This window comes from Canis lupus, chromosome 8, assembly GCF_011100685.1.
Source record: "Canis lupus familiaris isolate Mischka breed German Shepherd chromosome 8, alternate assembly UU_Cfam_GSD_1.0, whole genome shotgun sequence".
NCBI lineage: Eukaryota > Metazoa > Chordata > Mammalia > Carnivora > Canidae > Canis > Canis lupus.
The window spans coordinates 51,280,820-51,307,875 of record NC_049229.1 but is presented as its reverse complement, the minus strand read 5'-3'; the positions used below and the strand labels follow the sequence as shown (position 1 = coordinate 51,307,875).

Here is a 27,056-nt window from a genome sequence, read left to right as displayed (position 1 = left end):
GGCCCATGTACCTTTGCTGGGCCTGGAGAACACTGCCCTGACATAAGAACATTTGCACAGACACGGCACTACTGCAGGGCCTGCAAGGTCTGACCACAGGCTCCTTCCAGTCTGGCCTCTTCCCTCCTGCCACAATACACCTATCCACCAATCCCTCCCTGCCACAGTGTGGCTTTGGGAGGATTCCATGATGATGCCATTTATAGTAACAACACTCCTTTCCATTCAGAGTGTACTTTACAGTTTATAAATGGCTTTCATTTGATCTCCCAACAGACGAGGGTCAGGCAAGGCAGGGTCTTAACTCCCTCTCAACAGACAAGGCTCTGTGTATACTGTGACTTCCCCAAGCTTCACAGCTGGAAACACAGAAACCCGGCATCTCTCTGTCCACATCAGAGTTCTTTGATTTGGGATCTCTCTGGACTGCCTTCAATTCACCTTTTTTTTGTGCTGCTCTTTTCTTCTACCCTTGGTCTCAATTTCTGTAACCCCTATACCATCCTACTTCATCATCTACAAAAAACAATACTAGCTTGATTATGTCCAGAGGTTGGAGTTGGGAAGATACGTAAAATTTTAGAGTCACATTTAACTCCTCAAATGCTTTTCCTATGAGTCCCCCATCTCCTGGTTATATATTTATGTGTAGCACTTTAAGAAACTCTGCACAAAACTAGTTAATCAGATATAGGCTATCTACCATCCTCTAGTCATCGAGCATCTAGCTGTAGAGCATTATGGTGGTCACATCACAAGGAGTAGAAAAGGAGGTGCCTTGCCTCTAAGAACTTACAGACAGGTTGGGGAGACAGGAGGAAAGAGAAATAAACCATGAAAGGGGACAATGCAGGGTAAGTGGCCAGTGAGTGGTAGTAGAAAGCTCTACGACATTGTGAGATGAGATGGTCAGGCAAAGTAACCCAGAAGAAGTTAAACTTTTGAGTTAAACTTTAACACATCTAGAAGCAGGGAGAAGGCAGCCAAGGTAAGGGGAACAGCATACGCAGAGCCCTGAGGACAAAACAGCCCCTGGGATATTGGAAGGTCATGACATAGCAGGGCCTGGTTCTGGCAAAGGGTTTCATTAAAGGGATGGATGCTGAGGTTAGACCAAACTGTGGCAGACTGAATACCAGGCTAAGGAGTTTGGACTTTATCCAGTAAGCGTATCCTGTAAGGGGGAGCATCAAGTGTTTTGTTGGGCGAGTGACATATGGGGCACAGAGTTTAGGGAAGATTTGTCCGTGTTCCCCCAAAAGATAGTATATCAAGGCAAGAAACATGACAGAGACAATCAGAGAACAAAAAGAAATTTAATAGGGCTACACAACAGAACGCAATACAGCTGTTGGAACACATGGGCTCCAGAGCACATTTCTACAGAGCAGACCGAGCAAGGGGGAGGACACAAGAGATGCGTGTTCAAACAGTGCTAGGATCTAGGAGAAATGATCACTCCTCTCCAGATAGCCAGGGAGTGCAACTGCTGCTCCACTTCCCTGCTTTTTCCTAACATCCTCTGCATTTGCAATTACATGTCTGACAGCTTTCTTCCCCAAAGGATTGTAAGCATTCTGAAGCAAGGATCAGGCCTATCTTACTCATGCTATACCCCAGCCCCTAAAAACCCTTAGAGGCTCAACAAAGTTTTCCAGTTTGCATGAAAGTGAGATTCAAGAGCCAATTAAAGGAATGGCAAAACTGCTCTAGAGATTAAGGTAGTATGGTAGAAAGCAATGTGAAGTGTGGAAGACACAGGAGTTTGATTTTAAATTCATTGAAAAAGGTTAACAGTCAAAAGTAAAAAGCATGTACCTGAAGTCCCCACCTGATGTGCCCTCAGAGCCCTCCCTCATCTGCTAAGGTTCCCTTGAGGTAGTTAACTCCTGGTTGTCCAGTAACACAATCTCCAAATCCCTGACACCCAGCACACAATGGATTCTCAACAAAAGGATTTAGAAGGGTGGACTGGTGTTGGTCTGAAGCCCATGTAAACCACGAAGGTACGATGCACTGTCAAATGCATCGCTCTGTCTATATTGGCTCAGGGACTTTGAAACTGCAAAACTATGGAGCAGAGAAGTATTACTGGCTCCTCCTCCCCACCCTCTACCATGGAAACAGAGATCCTACCTTGATGACTAAAGACAAAAATGTACAAAGCATCTAGACCTGCCATGCTTTGCTTTAGGCAAGTGTCTCAGAAAAGTTTTAGCAAAGAGAATAAGCTAAATCTAACAGAGAGCCTTGAGGGAAACTTAATAAAACTCATTGTGCTCACTAAAGAGCAGGGGACAGGAAGAGAAAGAGAGGAAAACAGAGTTTGCACCTCCAAATACTTATGAACCAGAAAGAAACAGAGACAGATAGGAAGGTGTGAAAAGGGGCATAATGGTCCTTTATGGAGAAGAGTTTGGCTCTGTCTTTAAGGGTGGTTGTAATCCCCTGAACTATTTGCCCCTTGCTCACCTCAGGAAAGTTTTTAAATGTCTTTATCACATTTGCTACCTTGGGGCAATGGAAAGAATGCAAATGGGGATATGATAGCACCCTGGACCTGAATCCCAACAAAGATAATTCAGAGATGAGCGGCCTTTGGTGAGATGATGAATCTCTTTAAAACCTCAACTTCCCCATCAGTGAAATGGAGACAATGGAGGCTCCCTCACTGGACTATTGTACAGATGGCAATGGCCAGTGCACATGCAGCTCGGGAAATCCACACCACCCCCCTGACACCCAGCAGACCAACGGTATGAGTCAGCTGGTGCCTGCTTTCCCCTCTCCCTTCAGACTCACTGGGAAATTATGGGATTAAAAGAAATCACAGACACAAGCATTTTTGGTTCCTCTGACCACATGCTAGGTAAATATTAAACATTCTTCTTATGAACAGTAAGGTAAAGGGTCTTATTTGGACTATTCTCAAGGCAAATTAGCTGAAGCTGAGGTGTCTGGCCAGGAGCAGATAAGGTCAGATCTCACACAGACGACCTCAAGCCAGCTCAGTAGCGCTTGTGTGGAGGAGATTAATGCCCACTCCATGCTTCTGGGACCCCAGTGATAGAATAAATAATTCATTTCCTTCCCTATTTCTCCTCCTGCTGCCTAAATTCAGATTTAAGTGAGTAAGATTTAAGTCACCTAAAGCAAGTTGCACAAATACTTCCATTTGTAACTATCATAACAACCAACAAACCCCAAACCCCACATACACACCCCACCCCAACCAAGTGGTGTGTACTCTCTCTGACTCTCCTGCAACTGGATTACTCCCCAGGGAAGCCCGAAGACCCACACTTTAACTCTTCTCAGAATGAGATCGAATAAGTAGCTCTGCTTACAGCTGTTTATACAGTATCCCTGAAGACACCAGACACTCACCAGTGAGAACCTGCATTTTAATGAGATGTTCCAGGTAAACACCTGAACCCGGGCACCTGCCAGCTGGAAATCGGAACCAAGCTTCATCTTAAATCCATTAGCCAACAGGCACAGGCAACCAATTGTGAAGTAAGAGCCACCTAATTCACTTTTGCTCCTCCAGCAGCCACCCCGAGCTTCTTTTATTCTCCCTCTAGTCCAAATAAAACAATGAAGTCAACCAGACAGTTAAATGTCCTGCTTCATTCTACCATCAGATTATATTTCCTAAGCATTTTCTCCTCTGTGCTGTTGTTTAGATCTGATTCCTGCTGGAGAAAATAGGGAGAATAAGATCCAGTAAGACTGAACAGAACACAGGAAGGGCCAGACAACCACTGCAGGTATAGAACAAACCTGACTGAGGTCACACCAAGAGGAAGCTAACATGCAGGGCTCAGCCCCGTGCTGGTGAGAGCATATGTCACACTGCTATGGGGCTCCCAGGCCTCCAGCAATCACTTGTGTGTAAGGGGAAACTCTTGGGAATTTGAACAAACGGGTGGGACTTGAGGCTGAGACTTCCCTGTTGATAACTACAGCCACCATAGAATTGGAGTTTGGGAGTTGGGTAGACTTCCCAGAAATGGATCCTAGAGGTAATTTGTTAGAGAAATAGTTTTTTTTAGGAACATGAGGTAGAGTCAGTGGAGATGGAAATGCAGGGCACTGCCACATTTCTCTCCTGGTGGGAATGATGAAAGGGTACCTGCGTACCTGTCACAGATGCATGATTGAAGGTTCCCCAGGCTCCCGGGAACTAAGCCAATGTCATCAAACCCCATATAGACACGGAGACAGAGGCGAAGATTATCACTCCACCTCTATCATCAAAGGAGGGTGAGAAGGCTTGAGCTTCAACAGGCACTTGTGTGGTCACCTGAAGATAACAAGTGATTCCTCAAAGTTTGAGTCTCAGCTCCCCCACCTACTTCCAAAGACAGGCTGCTCTCCTGTTTTGCATTCTGACTTTTAAAAGAACCAAATGGCCTCACTTGCAAGATCATTCAAGGTGACAGCCTTAAAGACTTCCTCCTTCATAGCATGGACCACAGCCCAGCAGCAGCATGGGCATCCCCTGGAAACCTGTTAGAAATGCAGTATCTCAGGCTCCACCCCAACCCTCTCTGATAAGAACCTGCATTTTAATAAGGTGTTCAAATGACGCATATGCACATTCATCTGTGAGAAGCACCAGCCTAAAAGCAGTTTCAGAAAGGTCAAATGCAGCTTGTTCCTAAAGGGTATCAGGGATTCATTAAAGAGCAGGCTCTGTCCTGGAGGGGCTTGGTCTGGAGGCAGCAACCACATCCTCCCAACCACTGCAGCTCAAGAGCCATTCTGTTCTTCCTGCCCCACTGGGTGCTCCTGCACCAAAGGCCCCTGTGACCAGGAAGTGTAGGGCCCGTGATGAGAGTGGTGGCTGGCTACAGGTCAAGGTGGAGCTAACATCAGCAGTGATACAGGGGAGGCACCGCCTCAAAAGCCCAGATGAAATGTGTGGCTGAGAATTAGGTCAGTGTGCCAAGGGGCAGCAGCTGATTAAGCAGCTGCTAAAAAGAAAGACTCTGAATGAGGCGAGGCGTTTGAGAAAGATATTTACCAAGAGCCACTCTGTTAAAAACACACTTGAGACAAGAGGGCTGCCTTACTCGGCTATCCATCAGTAGCAACCCATGTCAGCTGACCTAAGCAGAGGCCTGAGATCCAGGCAGGAGGAAAAGACTCCGTCAGAGCACTTTTCACCTAAAGCAAGTTGCACCAGGCATTCCCTCCACTCCCGTGGACATTATCCCTGCCTCCTTTTACATGGATGAAGAAAGATCTTAAGACACAGACTCTCTCATTACATGGATGCCAGGATTACAGCGACCTTTCCCTCCTGGCTCTGTACTTCCAAATAGAGCCTCTGTGGGTACACACTCTCCCCCATAGACACCCCCTCCTCATGCAATAGGAGCACTTGACAGCCAGACGGACAGCGTAAATGACACACACCCAGAGTTTCCCGATTTCTGCTTAAGGACTTAGCTGGGTTTGGCCTCAGATTTTTCAAAGTCTCCCATTTGAGTGCAGTTGGCTTCTGCTATACAATATCCATTCCTCTATTCCCCAAATTTGGGGTCAAATATCCAGCCTCCCCCTTGAATCTCATGTGCTGCAAGAAAAGCGAACTCTTTCCCTTAATTCTGGAATTTGAGCATATAAACCAGGCCTAAGACACCTAGGGAATCCAACCCTCTGACTATGTGATTGCGTCAGAGGTAAACATGTGACTTTAGCTGGTCCAATTAGTTGAAAGCCCCAGGATGTCGGCTGGACTCTTCTTCACTTACAGGAATCCAAAAGCAAATCACCCTGGAATGGCCATCAGCCATCATGGGATCACAAGGGAAGCATCCTGCCAAGAAGGAAGCCAACAGCAAAGCCAAAAACTGGGCGAAGTGAGACAGTAGGTCTTGGTCAAATCCTTTGAGTTACTAGACTTTTCAAGTACTGAGCCCATAAATCCCCTTTGTTGTTTAAGGCAGCTGAACTGAAAGTTGTTATTTGCAGCTGAAAGCATCCTAACTGACATACCAGGTAAATAAATCATTCCCTGCTGGGAAGAAAGATAATGTCTCACCAAAATTCCCTTGGCTTGGGCATATATTAGGCCCCCTCAGCTCTCTTCTTCCCCCAAAATAGATTGTAGGACCAAAAATAAATAAATAAATAAAATAAAAAATAACACAAATAAACCTCTCAGATGAAGAAGCTGGTGAAGCAAGTTGCAGAGGAATAGAACGTTGCTGTGTCCCCCCCGCCTCCCCCCCAATCCTTCTGCATCCCTGTCTCTCTAAAACAGTAACCTCAAACCAGCTGAGGTTTTTAATCGCCTTTCTTTCATTAAGAGTTTCTTCCTTCACTCCATCTAGGGATTTAAATATCAGAAGCAAAATGTCCACCCCTCCCCCAGTTCTGCAGACCTCCCCCAAGTCTCCACTCCCTCCTTTATATTTAAAGCTGGTGGAGGCAGCTTTTTTTCTAATCCCAGTGCAATGCTCTAGGCTCTTTCCTAATCCCTCCACCTGTGAGATAATTGCTGGCATTTAGGAGAAAACTCAATAGTAATCATAGACTTGCGCACAAAGACACAAAAAGAGGCAGATAAAACAGGAGAAAGAAAAGAGTCACAAGCCCAGAATTATCCACACTCTGACATCCATTCCAGAAGTACAATGTGGCCAAAGGGATAAAGGCACAGCTTTACAGGAAGGGGGTGCATTTCAAAATACCATGGTTTTAATAGTGTCTATACATACACTAGAGTAAGATAATACAAATGTAAGAACTAAAATGGTTTGCCGTCATTTAACTGGTTCACAAATCAGCCACAAATAATAAGCAAGCCTACCAAACAAGAAGTCTTTTTTTTTTTTAAGATTTTATTTATTTATTCATGGGAGACACACAGAGAGAGAAAGAGAGGCAGAGACACAGGCAGAGGGAGAAGCAGGTTCCATGCAAGGAGCCTGATGTGGGACTCAATCCCGGGACCCCAGTATCAGGCCCAGGGCTGAAGGCGGCGCTAAACCGCTGTGCCACCTGGGCTGCCCAAGAAAAGTCTCTTAATCAAGGGTGTCCCTTTTTAAGTGACAAAGAGGGGAAAAAAGATGCTGAGATATTCTTGCCCAACAATCAGAATAAAGCAAAATGCTATTGAATCAGGCATTTAGCCACACTTCAACAATATAGCCTAAGATCCCAACTACACTTCTAGCTTTTGGTTATGGATGCAAGATTGAGATTAAATCCCTTAAAAATTATAATAAAAGTTCATGTATAACAAGTAGGTTTACAAGATAAGATCACTGTGAAATTTGTTTTAAACAATATACAACAAAATATATTTAACAGAGTGACACACTTCCTTTTTGGTTTGCTTTATTCCTTGGAGTTGGCTAGAGCACTGACTGCACGCCTCCAACTTGCCTTATCAGAAGAATAATTTAGACTTGCAGATTCTGTGGTTTTTAAGGCAGAAACCAAAAGTCTTTAGTTTCACAAGTTCCTGGGGTGATCCTTATGACTTGGAGAAACATCATGGTAACTCTGAAGAATTTTATTTAAAATGAAATACATGTACATATTATAGAAAAAGGAAGGGGTGGTGATCCCTGGTCTCCTAGGAACCATGGAGGCATTTTGTCCATTAGTTTGAAGGAAGGTAAGCTGCAGAAGTCTAACAGGCCTGACACAAGATGATGCAACAGCAGAACATAACATCCATTGGGGCAGAAACTGCTGCTGTATCCACAGAACCGTTTTCCCTGCCATCCTGGGCACACAGCTAGATTACCTTTCCCAACCTCCTTTGCAATTCGATGAGATCATAGGATTGGGTTCTGGCCAGTAGTAAGTGATACAGACTACGTCCAGGCTTGACCCTCAAAAAAAAAAGAAAAAATCCTTCAAGCTCCCTGTCCCTCTCTCCCCATCTGCCAGTTGAATGCAGTGAAGGACCAGAGACCCCTCCTCCACCATGCACCAATCTGCACCGTGAAGCGTGATATGAATAATAAACTTGTTAGCATTAACCTCCTGGGATCTGGGGACTGTTTGTCGCAGCAGTTAAGTCTACCCTCACACACACCACCGCTTCCCTATAACCTTGCCATTTTACCCTGTCCAGAGAGTAGGACTTCAGGATCAGGTAAACATATACTAGTGGGGCAACAAGCCACAAGTAGCTGCTACAGCAATGTCAGGATAATACCTCAACCTCACAGGAGTCTACTTGCCCCTAGAAAAGGGCTATCACATTTTAAGTATCATTTGGTATAAAGCCCAAGGCAAAAGAAAAAAAAATATGAATAGGTTTTGGAATTCATTGTAAAGGTGTTTTCCTCCTACCATATTGTGAATTGCTTAAGAACAAAGACCGATTTTTATTCATTTTGTGTGTCCCCTGTGCTCAGTGCTTCTTAAATTCAATTATACTTTGTTGTTACTGTCAAGAATGGAGGGAACATATTATTTATTAAAGCAAGAGCCAGACATTTTGTTATACACTTAACATGTGTTAGTTAGTTCACTTCTCAATTTACCACAAGATATTCTTAGTAATACATGTAGATAATATTACATATCTTACATTAACGTATCATTATCCCCATTTTATAGAAGGAAAAACTGAAGTTCAATAAAGTAAATTGAAGTGATGGTACAGTATGTAGAATCAGCTTTGGCTTGGGGTCAGAAAAAGCTAAGCGGATCTTGCTCCTGCTACTAGCTCTGTAACCAGTTTTGCAATCTTGGACTTCTGTTTTCTTATCTGCGAAAATGGAGATAATGCCATGCAATCATTCAGAGATTTCTTTAAAGCAACATGAGAAATAAAGTTTAAAAAAAAATTGCTTCACATGGAGGAGGAACTGGTAGAGAAACTTAAGGATCATTTCAGGCAATATAAACCATTTCCAAGAAGGAAGAAGCACTGGCTCTTACCTCTAAAACAAACTGCCAAGCAAGGGCCAACAGAAGAGCCAGTAAACGGAAATGCAACCGCTTACCTCTAGGGAGACCCATCCTGTCTCTGTCCACTAAATGGATGAAACAAAAAATGCATAAAAGGCTTCCAGCTACAGGGTTGGCCAGAAAGGGCATAAAGGATGTAAGAGAGAAAGTGAGGCTGTGAATCCTCAAATGTATTTTTTTCCCGTTATTTTTGGAGGAAAGCCGACAAAAACAGGAAGGAATCTGGAATGTTGACAAAAATCATTATTCCCCACAAATTACTTTAACCTTGCCTTGTCGGTGACCTTCACACTACTACTGGTTTAATGACATGTATTTCAACAGTAGCTGATTTCACTATTAAACAGAGATGCAGAGCACAAGATAATACAACTAAATCACTCTTGTAAATATTTAATATCATTGCCTTTTTTTCCTTTTAACAAATCACTATCAAAGCTGAGCACATAATAGAAAACACATTTATTTATTCTATCCTGGAAAAAAAAGCTTAGTGCTCATGCATTTTATCTATCTAGTTCTCCAAATGACTTTGACACTTGAGAGCCCTTGTGATCAAAACAGTCTGAAGGAAGGTGATTTGGCAAAAATTTAAAAACTGATTTCATGCGCTGATCAACATCCCCCAAAAGTGCCTCGTGGAAGGGCACTACACTTAATCTGTCAGATCCATGGCGAACTCTGAAGAAGAAAATTATTTTTGAAAGAAAACAAAGTGAGGGTTGCCTGGGTGGCTCAGTTGGTTAAGCATCTGATTCTTGGTTTCAGCTCAGGTCATGATCTCAGGGTCCTGGGTTGAGGCCTGTGTTGGGGACTCCGTGCTCAGCAGGAAGTCTGCTTCTCTCCCTCTGCCCCTCCCACAAGGCACATATGTGCACTCTCTCTCTCTCAGATAAAGAAATCTTTTTTAAAAATGAAGGAATGACATTGTCTTAAAGATAAATAGATTCCTTTTTTTTGATAAATAGATTCCTATTTGAGAAAAAATGAGTTTCCTTTTTAGTTAAAAAAATTATAAATAAAATTACTACACTATTCTTAAAGGAAGTGGAAAAATCATTAAGTAACAATTTGAAAAAAAGTCCCTAGTGAGTTTCCTTACAGGCATCTACTCTTATAAACTGGCAACATGGGACAGTAAAAAGGAAAAAAAAAAAAAAAATGGGTGTAAAAGCTTCCTAAAGTCATCTTGGTGTCACCATTAAGTCAAGACAAAGCAGTTGACAGGGCAAGTCCATAAGTGGTGCAAAGAATTCTAAAATCTTGAAAGTCAGAGCAATTTATTGACAGCGTCAAAGGCTGAGTTGCATTGGTTCTCGGGGCAGTCACATATTTAAGAGACATCCATGTTTAGAATGCTCGCACCCTGGTATTTCCAGGACCTTTCTGACACTGCATTATCAATCATGACCTCAGCAGCCTGTGGATGATCTATAACAAATATCATCATGCATTGATGGTGACGACAAGTTGGTTGCTTCTTAGAGACAACTTGGTGGGAGGGAGAAGAAAACACCAATGGGAGTTAGAAGGTCTGGGTCTACCGCCAACAAACATGACAAATTATCAGCGTGGCAACAAACAGGGCACTTCTGTCCTTGAAGCATATGTTTTGTCATCCACAAAATCATAGTGGGGTGAACTAAAGGAATTCTAAATTCCCTTTGAGCTCTGAAATGATATGCTCCTAAAATTTGGGGAAGCAGATCAGCATTTTTTATAAAGTAACTCTTAGTTAAATGTGTTTATTTCTTCATGGCTCATGTAGTTTCATCAAGTAACATAATGAAATCCCTTTGTTCTTTGTGCACACAAAAAGAGCAAACACCTGAAGAACACACTGGCTTTATCAGGATTACATTATTATTATTATTATTATTATTATTATTATTATTATTATTAGAGGCCCTCAAGGAAGAGGCCAACAGCTCCCTCTTGTAATGGCGGTGCCCAAAGACCTACTAAGAGTAAAACAGAATCACAAGAAGCTTGGGTCTGTCCATGTTACTGAACTCTGCTAAGAGTTATTAACTAGCTCAGTGATTTCTAGTGCTTACTCAACAAGTATTCACTGAGTTATTTCTATCATGAGGCAGGCACTGTTACAGGCACTAGATACACCACGGTGACCAACACACAACTGCCCCTAAGTTTGTGGAGTGTATGTTCTCATGAACCATGAATTCCTTCATGTTGCATAGTGCCATTTTAATTTGCACAGCACTTCGGTGGCATGATATCAATTATTACCCACCTACCAAGTAGGCATTGTACAAGCAAAGAAATGGAAGATCAAAAAGATTTGTTCAAAGTTCCCAGATCTATGGTGATATTGACAAGATATATTTATTATGACACTGATAACTCATGTTTGTTGCTAACATTTATGATAACTAATGTTTTTTTTTAAATGTCAGATCCAAGCTCTAACATAAGCCTTTTATATATAGTCTCTCAATGGTTCCCAGCCACACTGTGAAGAAGGTAGTATTATCATTCCCATTTTACTTATTAGGATAATAAGGCTTCACAAGGCTATATGCCTTGTAAATATCAAGGACTACCATCAGTTCTCTGATCTATCATGCTGTCTTCCCCAGTATCCCGAACTAGTCTTCTGACACGTATCTCAGTGCTCTTTTTATACCAAGTGCTGACCCTGCAATAGAATTATTCAAACTTGGGTATCTGGTGTTCCAGGCTCAACTGCCACAAGGATCAATCACTTTGGAATTGAGAATGTCACCCATCCCATAACAAGTTTGGCCAAGACATTTGTAAATGTTCATTATTGGTCACTTGGGGAAACAAAGCGGGGTACGGCTGGCTCAGCAAACTACATCTCCACAATCAGATTAATAGCCCCAGGCGAATGGCCTACAACAGATGAATCAATGGCAGCCACTTCATACTGAACAGACAGCACATAAATAGGACAAAGTCCGCCTTGCAGTGAGAGAGACCACAAAATCCTTAGTTGAGCCAATGATTTCTAAACACAGTACAAGTAATTCTTTCTGGGAAGAATGTCTTCCACCTACGAGTTTACTAGGAGAAAAAATAAAAAGGCATGGAAAGTCAGTCTCAGAGTGATAGAATGAATGGTCTTAGCAATAAAGTGGACAAATAAGCACAACGACTGTTAACAGTCTCCAAATTTCAAAGTAAATAAAACTTAAAGTTCCCAGTAATTTTCTCATCTTATGCTGAGATCAGCCCTTCCTGGAGTGAAGCAGGCCATTTATCAGGAGTGTTGTTTACACACAGTAGATGGAGATCCGTTTGAGTACTTAGGTAATACAAACTGGAAGCATTTTAACAAGACTAGTGTCTTTAAAACTGCAGTTGTTTTAACATCTGTGTTATGCATTTTACCAGGAAGCAGTAATTTCCCTATTGAAACTAATCCATCCAAAAAACTATTCCCAATCAAAACAGAAAATGTAGTTACAAAGATTCTTGAGTAAAGCCAATCCAAAAGCCTCTTTCAAATTCTAGAGACATTACAACTTATAATATTAGACTTGGAAAAGACTTGAAAATTATCCTGTCCAAAGTTTTTCAACTGAACACTAGTTTTAATTCTAGCTATCCTCATCTAAAATGTAAATTATAAAAAAAAAAAAAAAAAGATTTCACATCAAATACATTTGGGTGACTTTGAAAACTACATTTTCTTTCTCAACAATGCATAACTTGTATTGTCATAACAAAGGCTCTGAGAAGTCCTACAGTCAAAAAATCTGTTTAATTTTGTCTTCAACCTATGTTTTGAGATTTTTCTCAGTGCTTTTTTCTTCTCGAAATATTATTAGCATTTCTCAAAATTCTTTTAGAAGTTGGCAATCTGGGTGAACACGCTGTATAATATCAGATTCTGAAAGATGACAAAACCTCCCCAAATTCACACACGCTTATATTTTTCCTTAGGTTTATTTTGAAACCAGGTGATGCACTAGTTTTAAAGAAATATACCACTTAAAACGTCCCCAGTTCCTCTAGACTTAACCAATAAGCAAATGTTTAGTGTTTGATTGACCTCCACAGTCCTCCCAACAACTGGATAACACACAAATCACTAGAGACATGATAGTACACTACAAAACTCACATCATGAAGATCAAGTTCAGAGATAGCACCAATCATTGGAAAAGCTGTTTTTTTCCAATGCATATTTTAAACCATTAAGCAATTCTTTTTTTAAAAGAGTTTATTTATTTATTTGAGAGAGAGAGGGAACAAGTGGGAGGAGTGTCAGAGGGAGAGGAAGAAGCAGACTCCTCACCGAGCAGGGCTCCATCTCAAAACCCTGAGATCACAACCTGAGCTGACACCAAGAGTCGGACGCTTAACTGACTGGGCCACCCAGGCGTCCCACCATTTAGTAATTCTTAATAGTAACAAAGCACAACTGATCCTAATAACACACTAAATTCAGTTTAAATATTTCAAGAAAATGGGTTGACAGATTTTCCTACCTCTGTTTGTTGTTTAACACCCATGTTATTTTGTTTTGAGAGAATTAGAATACAAACACATCTCCACGTGATAGTATTTGAGGTTGGAGGTTTAGTTTCGGATAGTCTCAAGCCAGAGCGCTGATTGTCGTTTCAATAATGGATCCGCAGGCATTTGCAAGACACAGTCATTAGCTTATCTTTAAGTAAATATTTTGATTGTCAGACAGCTCGTTGCCAACAAGGTTCTTTTCCAAACACTCCTGATGCATCCAAGCCACTTGCACACTTATTTAATAATCTGCATCTGTGCTAAAATACGAACCCATCCTAAGAAAGTCGAAGCACAGAAAAAGCATGTTCCGGTGGCTCTTCATTTAAAAGGGCTCCGGAACATGTGGACCCCATTCTCTTTCATCACTGTGCTACATTACCATAAAGCTTAGGAAGCGAGCTATTACACACCATCATCCCTCCTAACCGCTATCACAGAAAATCACACACTCACAAAACAGCATTAATTGTCAGAATTAGCAACCATTTAAAAGGCAGCTGTTCTTTCTCTCTTAAATAGGCTCCAAATTTCAGATCCTCTCCTTGTATGGGCGCCCTGATCTCTTGCTCTTACGCACACGCTCACAGACACAATGGATCCTTAGCCGAGCAAATTTTTTTTTTAATTTTCTATAGTCAAAGAATACAAGAAAATATTATTAAGCAACATTTTCCACCCCGATACTTGCCATCATTGTTACAATCAGCTGACAAGCTTTCAACCTGCAGGGAAGCACTTGTTACAGCTCCAGGTGAAAGGGCTCTGATTTTTGTGGCATTGGGAAAAAGAGCAATATCTCTTTAAGAGTCAACAGTAAATTAACTTGCCCAAAAGAGTGAAATAATTAGCAGTTAGTAGCTTATTAAAAGGATGGCAAAGGCCAAGCTGCCATCTGGGATCTCTAGTTTCTTGTGATTGTTATTATGTCAAGATGCGCAAGCTGCATTAGCTTTCATGTCACCGCGCCTGCCCTTACTTCACATGTAAATTTTAATGAAAGATGCAGCACTTTTAAAAATCAGACGTCCATCAAAAAGTGTTATTAGTCCGGCTTTTTACAAAGCATATGGTCTTTTCTACCTCTGCTGTTCTACTAGCCACTAATGCCTTTGGAAAAAAAAAAAAAGAAAAGCCCAATGATATCAATTAGATGTTCTGTTGGTGCAGAAGGAAATCCGAGTGCCATCATAGAGCACAGCTACACCTCACCAGAGGGCAACATTTGTGACTCTGTTTACACACAGTAAAAAACCACAATGCCTCCCTTTCTCACAAGGTTAGCCATGCCTAATGAAAATGAAAGCACTCTGGAGCCTGCCTGCTGTTTACTACATGGATATGCACAACTTTGGAGTGGAGAATCTATATACCAAAAATCAGTGACAGAAAGTAGCACGACAGAAACTTATGGGGGTGATGGGTACTATACCTCAATCCGGATGGTACTGACATGGGTGTATGTAAGTTAAATATTTAAGCTGTATACTTAAGAGTGTAGACCTTACACACTCTACACTATGTGTGCTCTCTCTTAATGAACGGGCAAATGAATAAATGAAAAATATCTGCTAGTTTATACTCAAAGAATACTTTCTTTTCTGTATCTGAAAATATAAAGGGTGGGTGATTTGAACTGAATTATTACCTGACAGTTTCCCTTTAAAATAAATTAATAAAATTAATTTTAAAACTCCAGATACATAATTAAGTTGAAAACTGAATTTATTTAAAACTTTTGGAGGAGAGGTAACTGTGACATCTGAAAGCTACTTTCAAACTGCTATGGACTGTCACCAGCGTGTCAGAGGCCGGGCCCATATTTGCGTGGTCAGCCCTGTGTACTCAGCACCTGGCACCTGGCCCAGCACATCATTGGCTGTCTGTCAGTATTTGTTGAATGGTGAATAAACATCGCTTTTCTACTGTTAGAGCAGACAATATGCTAAATTCAGATGCACAGCCTCCCAGACTGTATTCTCTTCAGTACACTACAAATGGAACCTGTGAGAAAACATTCAACCGTTATACACCTATTACTATGTATTTGGAGAAATTGTACCTCTACCCAGATACACCACACTGCCTTGCACTCCTGAGAAATAGACCATGACTTATACAAGCCCAAGCACACAAGGCAATGCACTTGCTTGTTCTCTTATTAAATATTTTTTCATGATGCTACCCTTCTAAATTCTCTTTATAAGTGAAATGTGTCATAAGGATATTACAATTTAATTCAAAAGATCCTTTACCTATAGGTGCTATCAAAGTTTATATGTGTCCACCTAGAGAGCTACAGTTGAAAATTATACATCCTCTAAGATTAACTAACTTGGTTTGATAAAAATCTATGCAAGTAGAGGACTATTCATTTTCAAGGAGAAAGTGTTTTATGATATATAATACACATATAAAATCTATGCATAATTGATTAATCCAAATTGATAATTGAGAAGGAAATAAGCATGTTGCTTAGAAATCTGAGAAATATTTTCCTTTATGTCGTCAATTGGAATTTAATTGAAATATCTCATTGACCCATCATACAGTTTACTAATAAATCTATTCACATTAACATTTTTTAAAAACTCCAAAAAACAACTGTTCTAAAAAAAAGTCATCACTGTCCAATGAAAATTTCTAAATAAGGAAACTAAAAAAAAAAAAAAAAAACTTCATATTTTTAAAGCACCACTTCAAAGACATCAATGTCAAAAACAGAGAGTTGCTAAAATCAGGCAATTTTACTTTTATGTTGAAAATAAATCTGTTTTCCCCCACAGACTTTCAAAATGTTAGAAGGAAAAAAAAAAACATAGAAAACAGGCTTCTTTAAAAAAATAAAGTGATTTTATTCATTGTCAAGGGGACAAATCAGTGGTGGATGAGAAACAGATGAGGCAAGAGATGGAAATGTAGTATTGCCCCTATTTTATTATAATTAGATATTTATAGAGCACAGATGAGTTTATTTTCATAATTAGTAGCTGGCATTGCATTTACTAATTTGCATAAACAGTTGGCTATCAAAACAGTAACTACTTTGCAGGGTTCTCTGGTCCTAGCAGGACAAGAGAGGGCTCAACTCCTCAAATAAGCTTTCTTAATGTTATTACCAGCAAAATACAATCTACATGAAATCACGTTCAAGTTCATATAGCTTGATTATCTCTTTCCAGATTGGCCAATATTGATTAGTTCAGCACTGGCAGGCGAATGATCAAATCTACATGGGGAAAAATGTGTAAATAAATTGGAATAGGTCTCTAAATTCTGACAGATTAAAGTACCTTAGGGTCAACATTATCTAGTTCAGCAATAAAGGGTCCTGTGAAGCAAAAGGAAAAGAAATTAAATGCCTCCCAGCTGACCTTATTATTTAAAACTCATGCCAGTACTTGGCTAACATTACAGTCTGTTACCTCTCTTCCTGGTCAGTCTCAGCATTCACCATACCCTCCCCAAGAATGCCTACCCTATTTTACAAAACCAACTTCACCCAACACATGGATCGGGCTCCCTGGCAGTAGTGCCAAGGGTAGGAAAGATTCCCATGCCCGGACCTCTGCTACAGGCAAGGAGGAATTTAATCAACCATGCTGCCAATGACTACTTCCCACTATTAACATTCAGCAAGAAATCTTGGAGGAATATCTTACTCCTTCTTCCTCAAGCCAAAGGTCAAAAGTTTGTGGCCTACAGGCCAAATCATTTGGGGTGTGTATGTGTGTTCATATCTCCATACATAAAGCAAAAGTTGTGATGAGCTGACATTTTTATAAAATGCACTTCTAACTTTTCTTGAGGATCGGGTGACACTGGGCATGCATTTTTCAGGGTAGCAATCAGCTGCAGCAGAGTAGAGTTTGCTGCCCTTGACAGGAACCAGTTTGCATTGCTCCCCACCACTCTATTGTTGGTCTTACATCAGGATTTTTCTTACACGAGAGCTGCTCCTTGATGATACCTATCAGGCCCCTGTTGACATTTGAGTCTGCAACACCTACCCTAAGTTCAGTTTCAGGAAAAGTATTTGGTGACCTAACCCAGAATAGGCAATCCCTAAGTCAGTAAGAAAAGGAGGATAGAAGCTAAAACACAACACTTAAACAAAGTCTGTCAAAATCAGGTCAAAAAAGCTAACCAAGACAGGTTGCTGAGTACCTTCTCTGGTCAGTCACATCTAGGGAATTAAATTTGCTTTTGTCTCAGTTGCAGCCCAAAGGCACCCTGAATGTGCTGATTATGATTATAGCATATACATTATACGTATACATATACATATACACATATATCATGCTCAGTCTTGTAGATTTAACTTCATAATTCTTTCCATCATGGGTCTACTGCTTTGCTGGTCAGCTTTAAATAATGACAAGGTCTGAGGCTTTCTTTTCTTTGACAATCTCCTAAGAATAAATCCAGAGACCTTTCCTGCTTTTAGTCTAATGTAATTTGTGACCATTTCCTTCTGTTACTTGTACACAAAGGGCCAAGAGAAGGCCTGGGTGAGGAGAGAACTGGAACCAGAATATTTGGCTTCACCCTATCCCCCACTGGGACTTCTTTGCTCAGTTGGTTGGAGTAATGAAGCTAGTGATGAGGGGCACAGGTTGGTATGCAACTCTGGACCAAATACTGAGCTAAGTACAGTGTAGGTGACAGAAATGGCCAAGACACAGCCTCTGTCCTTTAGGGAAAAGCTGCCTGAAACACATGAGTAAATCTGATTCAAGGCAGTTTGGCACAGGTACTCTGTAACAGAAGCACAAAGTCTGGCACACCTAGGAGGCTTGGCTTTAAAGGATAAGGGGAGGAAGGGTGTTCCAAGGACACTCAAGAAAGAGGACAGAGCTTGGGCCAAAGACCAAAGGCAGGAAACCATAATGTGAATTCAGGCAGAGTGAGTTGTTGACTTCAGGAGACAGGGGGCTGGAAGGGGTGATCATGTAGAGTGGAAAATATTGTAGAAAATAAAGCTGGGAAGGCACATTGATAATTATACAATGAGAATCCTTCAAAAGCTTTTGAACAGATGAGCTACATGATCCGATTTAATTTGAATTTTGCTTTATTTTCACTTTTAGGAAAATGACTGACAGAAAGATAAGAAGGATTAGAGATTTTGAGTCCCTTCCACATGCAACCTACAATGCTAGACACATCTGGACATTAACAAATGAATATGTTTGTCTTCCATATACTTGCCATCTTGTAGAGCAGAGTGGCCCAATTCCCAAATAACTCCAATATAAAATTTTAGAGAGATACATGAAGTGCAAGCTCATCTCTGAATGGAGCACTCAAAGATAGCATCAACTAGGAAATAAAATCTACGTGTGATTTCAGTGGGCAGAACAAAGGAGAGGGGGAGCAGTTACAGGGGAGAGAAACAGAATAAGTAAAGCTAGGAGACAAAGAAAGGTCCAGGAAGGTTATTCGGTATCCTAACTGGCAGCAATTTTGTATCTAAGATTAATAGGAGAGAAGGCTAAAGGAAAAGAAGCCCATATCAAGGAGGACTTGTTAAGTGAGATAACTAATCCTGCACTCCATTTGGTGGACAGCAGAGCTTAAGCAGTTCTCAGTTACTGGACAGACTGGAAGAGAATAGAGGTGGGAGGACTTAGGCTAGGGTAGTAATCTAATAAGGGTTAAGTGGGAACTGAACTAGGGTGTTAACAGTAGAAATGCAAGAGACATCCCAGAAGAGAATCTCAACAAGATCTCTCAACTGATCACCCAGGACAGGAGACAGAAAAGTTCAGGAAAGATAGAAAACTATTCCTGGTTTTCAAGTCTGGGCGATGAGGAGCATAGGGACACCATGAACAAAAACAGGAATGTCAAAAAAGGAAGCTGGATTGTGGCCAGCTGATATGAAGGTTGACTAGACATACTAAGGTCATAGTAGTGGAATATTTATATGGATATTTATATGCTACAGAGAATGCTAAGTGGAAGCCTGGAAGCTGAGATAGGTCAGTGCCAGGGAAATAGTTGGGAGGCACATACGTTTAAGGCATCCTTGGATCCAAGATGGAGTATGAGTAGAGGTTAGGGGTCAGATCCTGAGTTTCATTTCCACTTAATAGCCAACTGACTTAAGCAATTTAGCTCTCTGAGCCTTGCTCTACTTATGCATAAAGCAACAGTAACATCATCACGTACCTCATAAAACAAGCGTGAGCATTAAGTGCAATAAGGCATATAAAGCACATGGCACAACTGCTGGTATACAGGACATGCCCAGTGGTAGCAGCAGTAGCCAGAGAGAGAAAATAAGATACCATGTGCAAAAGCTAAAAAGATCTTGTAGGACGGTTTAGGGGATTAGGGAAAGAAAAAGAGAGATTTGAAGGGATGGGAAGGGAGGAAGACAAGAAGACTGATTCTCATGTATTCTCATAGAAGCCAGTGGGAGGAGGGGCAGAGGACACAATGCCACATGCTTCAGAAGGGCTGAGTCCTGGGGAAGGATTGGTGGCTTTGCTTCTGAGGACATCACTGGCAGCCTCTGGTTGAATAAAGTAGAGAAGTGGAAGGGGCATACATAAATGTATGCTTCCACTCATCCTTCCTCCTTCTCTTCTCCCTTTCTCACCTCCTTTCAAAAGGCTCTAAGCTTATAAGGGGGTAAGGGTTCCCCATGACAAATTTCTGAGAATGAGCCTGCCTGTGATTAGTGTAAAAAGAATAGTCAATCAGCCGACTCCAAAGTAGAAAGGACCAAACTACTTCCAAGGTAACCATACATAATTTTAAAAATCTAGAAAAGCATAACACTCAAAAGAGAGATGGGCCTGTTCACAGACTAGAGTTGAATCAGCATGTTCAATAACCTGTCAGCCCCTGCCTTCTTCAACATTCTCATGCCAGAATTCATATTTCCTATTCCTGTTATCTGCCAGTCTTTGTAGTGAGCAGCAGCACACAGCTCCACAGAGATAGGGCTGGAGAGTTAGGAGGGAAGAGAGGAGAACCAGATGCAGATACATATTTATAATTTATCAATTAACCTCTCCCTTCACTGCTGCACAGCTAATCCAATTTGAGCTGGTGAGCCAGGTTCTTGGGTGCAGTTTTGACGGAAACGGAGGAGTGAGCTGTGCTCTCCCCAAAGGTGTGAAGCTGAAAGCCCCGTCAGAGCACTAGAGCAAGCCCACCCGCTCAGCACCTCTCCTTTTCCCTGCCTGCCTGGCAAAAGGTTGACTTCAGAAGTGAAAATCCAGTGTTACTTCTCTCCATGTTCTCCTTCCGATGTAATAATGCATTGTCATTCCCGTGTTCTTCGACAGCCCCAGTCCCACCCTTCTCAGCTCATCACCCCAAAACAGAACATTTCTACTCCCCAAAATGGAGGAAACCCAGAAGATAAAACAGCAATGCACAAATATTCCCCCCAAATTTCACATTAAAGTTCAAGCAATTCACCAATCCTCTCCCCTTTCTTATTATCCTTCCTTCACAGATGTTGCCCCCAATTCCAGTCGTCCTCAAATAATAGCAGCAACAGTACACCATGTCACATCTCCCCTGTTCCTTCAATACATTTACTGGGAGAGAATCTTAGACTATCCCATGTTTAAGTAAAATAGTTCTGCATAATTACTTTCAGAGTCCCCTATTCCTGCTAGAAATAGCGTGCCATAATGGGCGAGTCCCATCCTGGATTTAGAGGGAGGCAGGCCAACTCAGAATGATCCCCAACCACCGAACATGAAGTGCACTGAAGGGAAATGATACCATTGGCTTTTTATTTATTTATTTTTGTAGTTGTTGTTAAAAGCACTCAGTTATAATCTGGACTGTATTCATCAGAATCGACAATTCCCCTTGGACACATGAATATTTCAGAAGGCAGATTGATAGTTATAATGAGAAAAATAAAATCATCTCTACCTTTACTTCTACCTACAGAAATGAAGTAGAAGGTCCAATTAAGTAGAGGAAGCATGGTGTCCACCATGGAGGCGGTGAGAGAGAGAGAGAGAAAGAGAGAGAGCAGGGAGAGTAAAACATCAGCACACTGCGGACACACAAAGAAATGTAACATACATAACAAAAATCCACAACAGCAAAGGCAACAGCACTAAAGTATCTTGAGAAAGCAGCACTGAACAAATGCACAATGTGAAGCCTAAACAAGCCAAAACAGCTTCACCAGCTGCCTTCACCAGCTTCGTATTTAAGCTTTTCCCATTAGTTTCCACCCAGGCCCATCCTTAGAAACATGACAAAGTCTGCATGCAAAAGCACTGCACAGCCACATGTATGTGAAACTGCACACACTTAACCAGTGTAAAATTGGTTTGGGAAAGTCTCAAAGAAGCCAAGTTCCCTGGTATTTTCCCAATGTTAGCATGAGTCATTAGGACCAAGAGTGTCACATACATGTATAGGTGGTATACAAACAACACAGGTAAGTATTTCTGGACACATTTTCAAGGATCAAAAACCAATTCTGGAGATTCAGTGGGAACCAGACAGAAATCTTTCTTTCATGTTGAAGGAATAGGGGAAGGAAAGCATTATAGGTGGGAACCAGAGTTGGTGCTTTAGGCAATCATCACAGGGCAAGAACAGAGAAGGGAGAGGGAAGTGCAGGAAAACATGAGAGGAAGGGAATGCAGTCAAAGGACCTTCTTAAAAATAGATTAAACTGCAAGTTGAGACTTAAAAACTTAGAGGCACTGACCACCCAGAAGAATTCTGCAACCTTTTTTGAAAACCTCTCTAAAGGGGAATTCATGGTATTTGTAGCTGTCATTCCTTCATTGCTTAAAGACTCTGTTTCTAGAAAGTACTTGCTAACCCCCAAGCGTGTGTACCTGGGTGTGTGTGAATCCTCTACTCATCACTTCAATGCTGGGGGCCCAAAAGAAGCTGAAGAGGGGGTGGGAGAGAGGGGGAGGTATACAATACAGATTCTCCACTTGTTCTTCATACCGATATTGGGACTCAGCCCTCCAAAATACCTGAGTTGTACCTCTGAAGGATCTTAGATATCTAAATCAAGATTAAGGAATTCCCACCAGTGTATCCCATCTACCTAGTCTTTATCCTATCACAGCAGCCACATGATGCCCTCGTGCCCCCAAGCCACTGCAGAAGCTAGGAGGATCCCTAAAGAACAAAGGGGAGCACGAGGTGAAAAAGGAAAGAAGGGAGTCTGTCATCAGGACTCCAAGTATCTGCTTTTTCTGGTGGAAACTGGCTATCAGAGCCAGGCCACCAAATTCTAGCAATTCAGAGAGCCTGGGTCATCCTGCTTTCCTTTGTCAAAGATGTGCTTAACTTTCTCAAACTCCCAGACACCAGGCTGATGTCAAGAACATCCTCTAGTCATACTCACTTCATAGTTACCTGCTATTGGCAGATAACTTCCCTCACTTTCAGACAAGAATAACGAGGTTTCATCCCAGTCTCTTCCAGCTCTAACACTGGCAAACTCACCTGACCTCTTGCCTCCAGCTCTGTTCTTTGACTCTTACGCTATAGTAGACCATATCTTCGCTGAAAGTCAAGAGTTCACATTGTGGATCTTGGCTCAGGTCTGGAGGACGCAATTCAACTGGGAAGGTGTGCTTCCTCCTTATACTGTCTTATCAAGTCAGGATCCCCTCAACTGCCCACCTCCACAGCTCCCTGGACTTCATAAGCAAACTTTTCTCAGCCCTGGGTGGTTTCTTAATCTGAGCATACTCCCCTTTATGGCAACACCATCTGACAGGTCCAATGAAAAGGGAAAAGAGGGAAAAGGGAAGGGGAATGGCCCTTCAGGATTGTCCTACCCTCCTCAAAAGATCAAGAAAAGCCAGAAAACAGAGAAGGACCCCTCCTTGCCCTTTACTTTGGTCCTCCAAAAGAGGCACCAAAGTCCCTTGCATTTTTAGAAAAGAAACAGACAAGAGAAATTAAAGTACAGTCTTTGGGTGTCAGGGCAAGGCAGGTAGACCAATCTTGCAATCATCCCAAGGCTCAGAAGAAACACAATAGTAGCAATTGAACAGTGAAGGAAAAGACAATTTTAAGTAGGCTCAGTTCTCGAATCCTGATTTAGGCTGATGATGTGGAAAATTTTTATTTAGGAGAAAAAGGCTTCATTCACAGCCCACCCTGTGCTTAGCTGAGCTGAATTTCCTGCACAGCTCATTCCCTGCATATTTGAATATTTTAGGTTGCAGATGCTGAATTTACAGATCTTTATATGCAGTTTTCTTCAGGGTGTATAATGAGTTAGAATCCTGCCATGAAGACATTAGCATGTTCTTTCGGTGTTTTTTTTGCTTTTATATAAAACTGAAAACAGTTAAACCCCCAAGGGCTTCCTTTGACCATGTGTGGCTCAAAGTCATTACAATGGGCAGTGGGATGGAGGGGAAGACAAAAAGGAAACCTTTACTCAGAGTGAAATTCAGGGAGAAGTCCAGCTCCTCTCCCCTCAGCCACAGGGCCCCAGCATGGGGCCTGGGGAGGAGCAGGAGGAAGTTAACCGCTCTGTTGCTCTGAAATTAGCTTCATTCACCCCCATTATCGACGCCGTCATGCCTTGTTTCATGCTTCTCTCTTGGAGGCAGCCCGGCAGGGCCAGCGCCCTGAATGACAAATGGTGGTGCAGAATGGACAAGCCAAGGGGATGATGGGGACAGGAAACCAAGATGCATTGGTTAAGGTACCCCCCACCACAGGGTGGCCCCTGCTGCCAGCCTGGCCCACAGCAGGAGGGACAGGCAGCAAAATGGCCTGCCAGCAACAATGAGGCGCTGAGCGACCAGCCAGAGGCACAAAGGCAAGCGGTTCAGGCAGCTGCCGTGCCACAAGCACAAAGCACCTACCTTGTTCACTCATCATGAGGTGGGAGAGGCCTTGAGGAAGGAAAAGATGGGAAGCAGGGGGAAGAAGGGAAGGGTAAGAGAAAAAGAAAGAAGACAAAGTTAAAATTCCAACGCAATGCAATTGGCTTGTACTGATCAAGTGGAAGGAGGAGTGGCAGGGCATTCACACACACTCAGGAGCATGCACCCAGTGCTGAGAAGCCAGCCTCCTGCTGCCCGGCAGCACCACGGCCCTCAGGTTTCAGGATGGCCTTTTGTTTGCTGAACTGCTCCAGGCCTCATCATGAGAGTCTTCCTCTTACCATACTGTTCCGTGTGATGCTTAGGATTTGAAACAAATCTATTAAAAATTAGGTCCCTTGGGAAGGAGACTCAAGAGGCCAGGCCTAGCACATTTCCTTCTTTTTTTAAATGGCTTTTTACAGTAATACATGGTCACTGTAGCAACTTTGGAAAATTCACAAAAGAAAAATCTGTGGTAATCTCACCATCCAGAGGTTACTGCCCAATTTTATTTTCTAGATACTGTATTCTTTTCTACAAAAATGGAATCATGCTGAACATACTAAATGAGTTCCTACTTGCAAGAGTTGCTCAGACAACCTGAAACTACTTCCCCTCTCACTTTGTCTTAGCCCAGTGACTACCACCCCTGCCCTCCACTATTTCCCCACCACTATCTTGTCTAAGAAGGTCTCTCGCCATGGATCAGGGACGTAGAGACGAGCACTGAATGGGTTAAAGGAGGTACACAAGGTCCCAGTGAACAAATAGCACAACCTCTGGCTAGGTGCTTAAGGAAGTCAAGCAAGGCAATTAGGAGCTCATTACTTCAAGGAAAACATAAGCTCCAATAAATCTATTAAAAGAAAAGATTTCCAACCAGTAACCAATGGTACCAGTTTGCTCTTCCTTTGCTTTTGTTATTACTGGAGATATTTGACAAACCCCAGGTCACCCCAGAGAACCTTTACCCAGAGTGAAATTTAGGGATATACAGGATTAATAAAGTAGAAAAGTCTCTGAAGTATAGAAATCCCCAAATGTTTTTCAAGATTACTAGAGATTTAGAAAAGTAATCAGAGGCAAAATATGGGTCAAGTAACTGACTTTTAAAAAGATCAGTGATATATTAAATACATAGATATATGTGCCATAAATGTCATGGAATCTAGTTTTTAAACAAATTTCATTAAACTATAATCACATTTTAAATGCACATTTCTGGCTTTCATTTCTCGAGGCCTAGCATTAATACTCACGGAGGAATGGAATCATGCCAGAGTAAGTCGTTCACATGATTTGTTTCATTTAAAAAATAATTTTTGGTCTTTTTTTGTGAAGAGATAATAGGGAGACAGAACAAAGGGCTCTACCTTTGGCAAAGAGAAACCACGGTAGAAGTCACTATTCCTAAAATGCCTAATATTTCCGGACCAAGCCATAGCCTTCAGCATCCAGATCAAGAGCACTAAAAGGGAAAGTCTGGGGCAGGCAAGTGGGATACATGGAAAGGTAACTAATTCACAGGAGGATCATAAGAATTAAGAACTGAGAAGAAGATCCAAGGAGTTACCTAAAAGAAGGAGTTAAAATGAAAAGAAAATAATACTATTATATATTTGCAAGTTGCTAAGAAAGTACAGCTCAAATGTTCTCACCACAAGAAATAAATGGTGATTATATGATGGGATGGAGGTGGTAGCTAATGCTATGGTGGTAATCATTCTGTAGTGTTTAAATGTATGAAATCAACATCTTGTACACCTTAAACTTAACACAATGTTACACATCAATTCTACCTCAATACAGCTGGGGGGAATGTTTAAAATTTTTCTTTCAAATTTAAAAATGAAAGGACAAACATTTCACACTTACAATTAAAGATGTTTAACAGCTCAGAGAAGAAGCAGAAGAGAAATGGTAGGGCCTTTTCTTTTTTTGACTCAAATAGATATTTCAAAAAATGCACTGAATGAAGAGTAAACAGGACAATTGGTTTAAGGGGTATCCAAAGCCCTGAAGAAGATCTTACAGTTGGGCTCCATCTATGTGTTACGTGTGTTTCTTTAAAGTACTGTCTCCCAGTGTACTTCACTGACCACCTACATCAATCATCTGGGAATGCCTGTTAACAGTGAAGATCCTTGGCCCCAACCCAAGGAATCTAATAAATTAGAATCTTGGGGAGGAGTTTGGGGAAAGATTTGAATTTCAAACAAGCTCCCCAAGTGATTCCCATGCTCACTAGAATTTGAGTGGCATATAAATCAAATTTTGGTAAATTAAATTGTATGATAAATGCACTAAGAGGAATTGGATATTTAATGGAACCCTGCAGTGGATCCTTTTGTAGAAGAAAGAATCCTTTTAAAATGCAAATAACCCACCACCTGTGTTTTTTAAATTCAAATATGTACTTATCAGGCTTTATTAAGCTACATATGTAGTCGCAGTATTGCAACTCAAATAAAATGTTCATATTCTTCAACTTCCGAAAATCTTAAATAGAAATATTAGACCAAGAATGCAGATCCAGGATCCTGATGTTAAAACTGGTTTTGCAGGCAATGAATCAAAATGGACAAGAAACAGGATGGTAGAAGGGAGAAGCTGTAACCATAATTTGGTTTAAGTTTTGGTTTTGGAGAAGGAAATTTTATTCCACTTTTAAGAGCTTTTACATCAGTATCTTCTCTTATACAAATCTATCCTCAAAGCTTACAGAATTAAGAACTGGAACTCAACAATTTCAGAGTG

General features: G+C 41.4%; 1 protein-coding gene across 23 annotated transcripts in view; it reads right to left on the bottom strand.

The window, feature by feature from the left end:
• NRXN3 (neurexin 3) overlaps positions 1-27,056 on the bottom strand; it is a 1,532,396-nt gene that overhangs the window by 1,391,458 nt on the left and 113,882 nt on the right. For 15 of the 23 annotated variants that reach the window (XR_005363605.1, XR_005363606.1, XM_038545444.1 and 12 more), the window contains exons 4-5: positions 24,297-24,326; positions 21,361-21,372 (exon numbers count right to left, since the gene is read on the bottom strand). The exons of 1 other annotated variant lie outside the window; for it this stretch is intronic. Coding sequence is in view for 20 of the 22 variants with exons in the window: in XM_038545444.1 (XP_038401372.1) it covers positions 21,361-21,372; positions 24,297-24,326 (42 nt within the window). In the remaining 2 variants the exon portion in view is untranslated. The remainder of the gene's footprint in view (positions 1-21,360; positions 21,373-24,296; positions 24,327-27,056) is intronic. 7 more of the 23 variants (XM_038545436.1, XM_038545457.1, XM_038545447.1 and 4 more) reach the window with 1 other exon arrangement.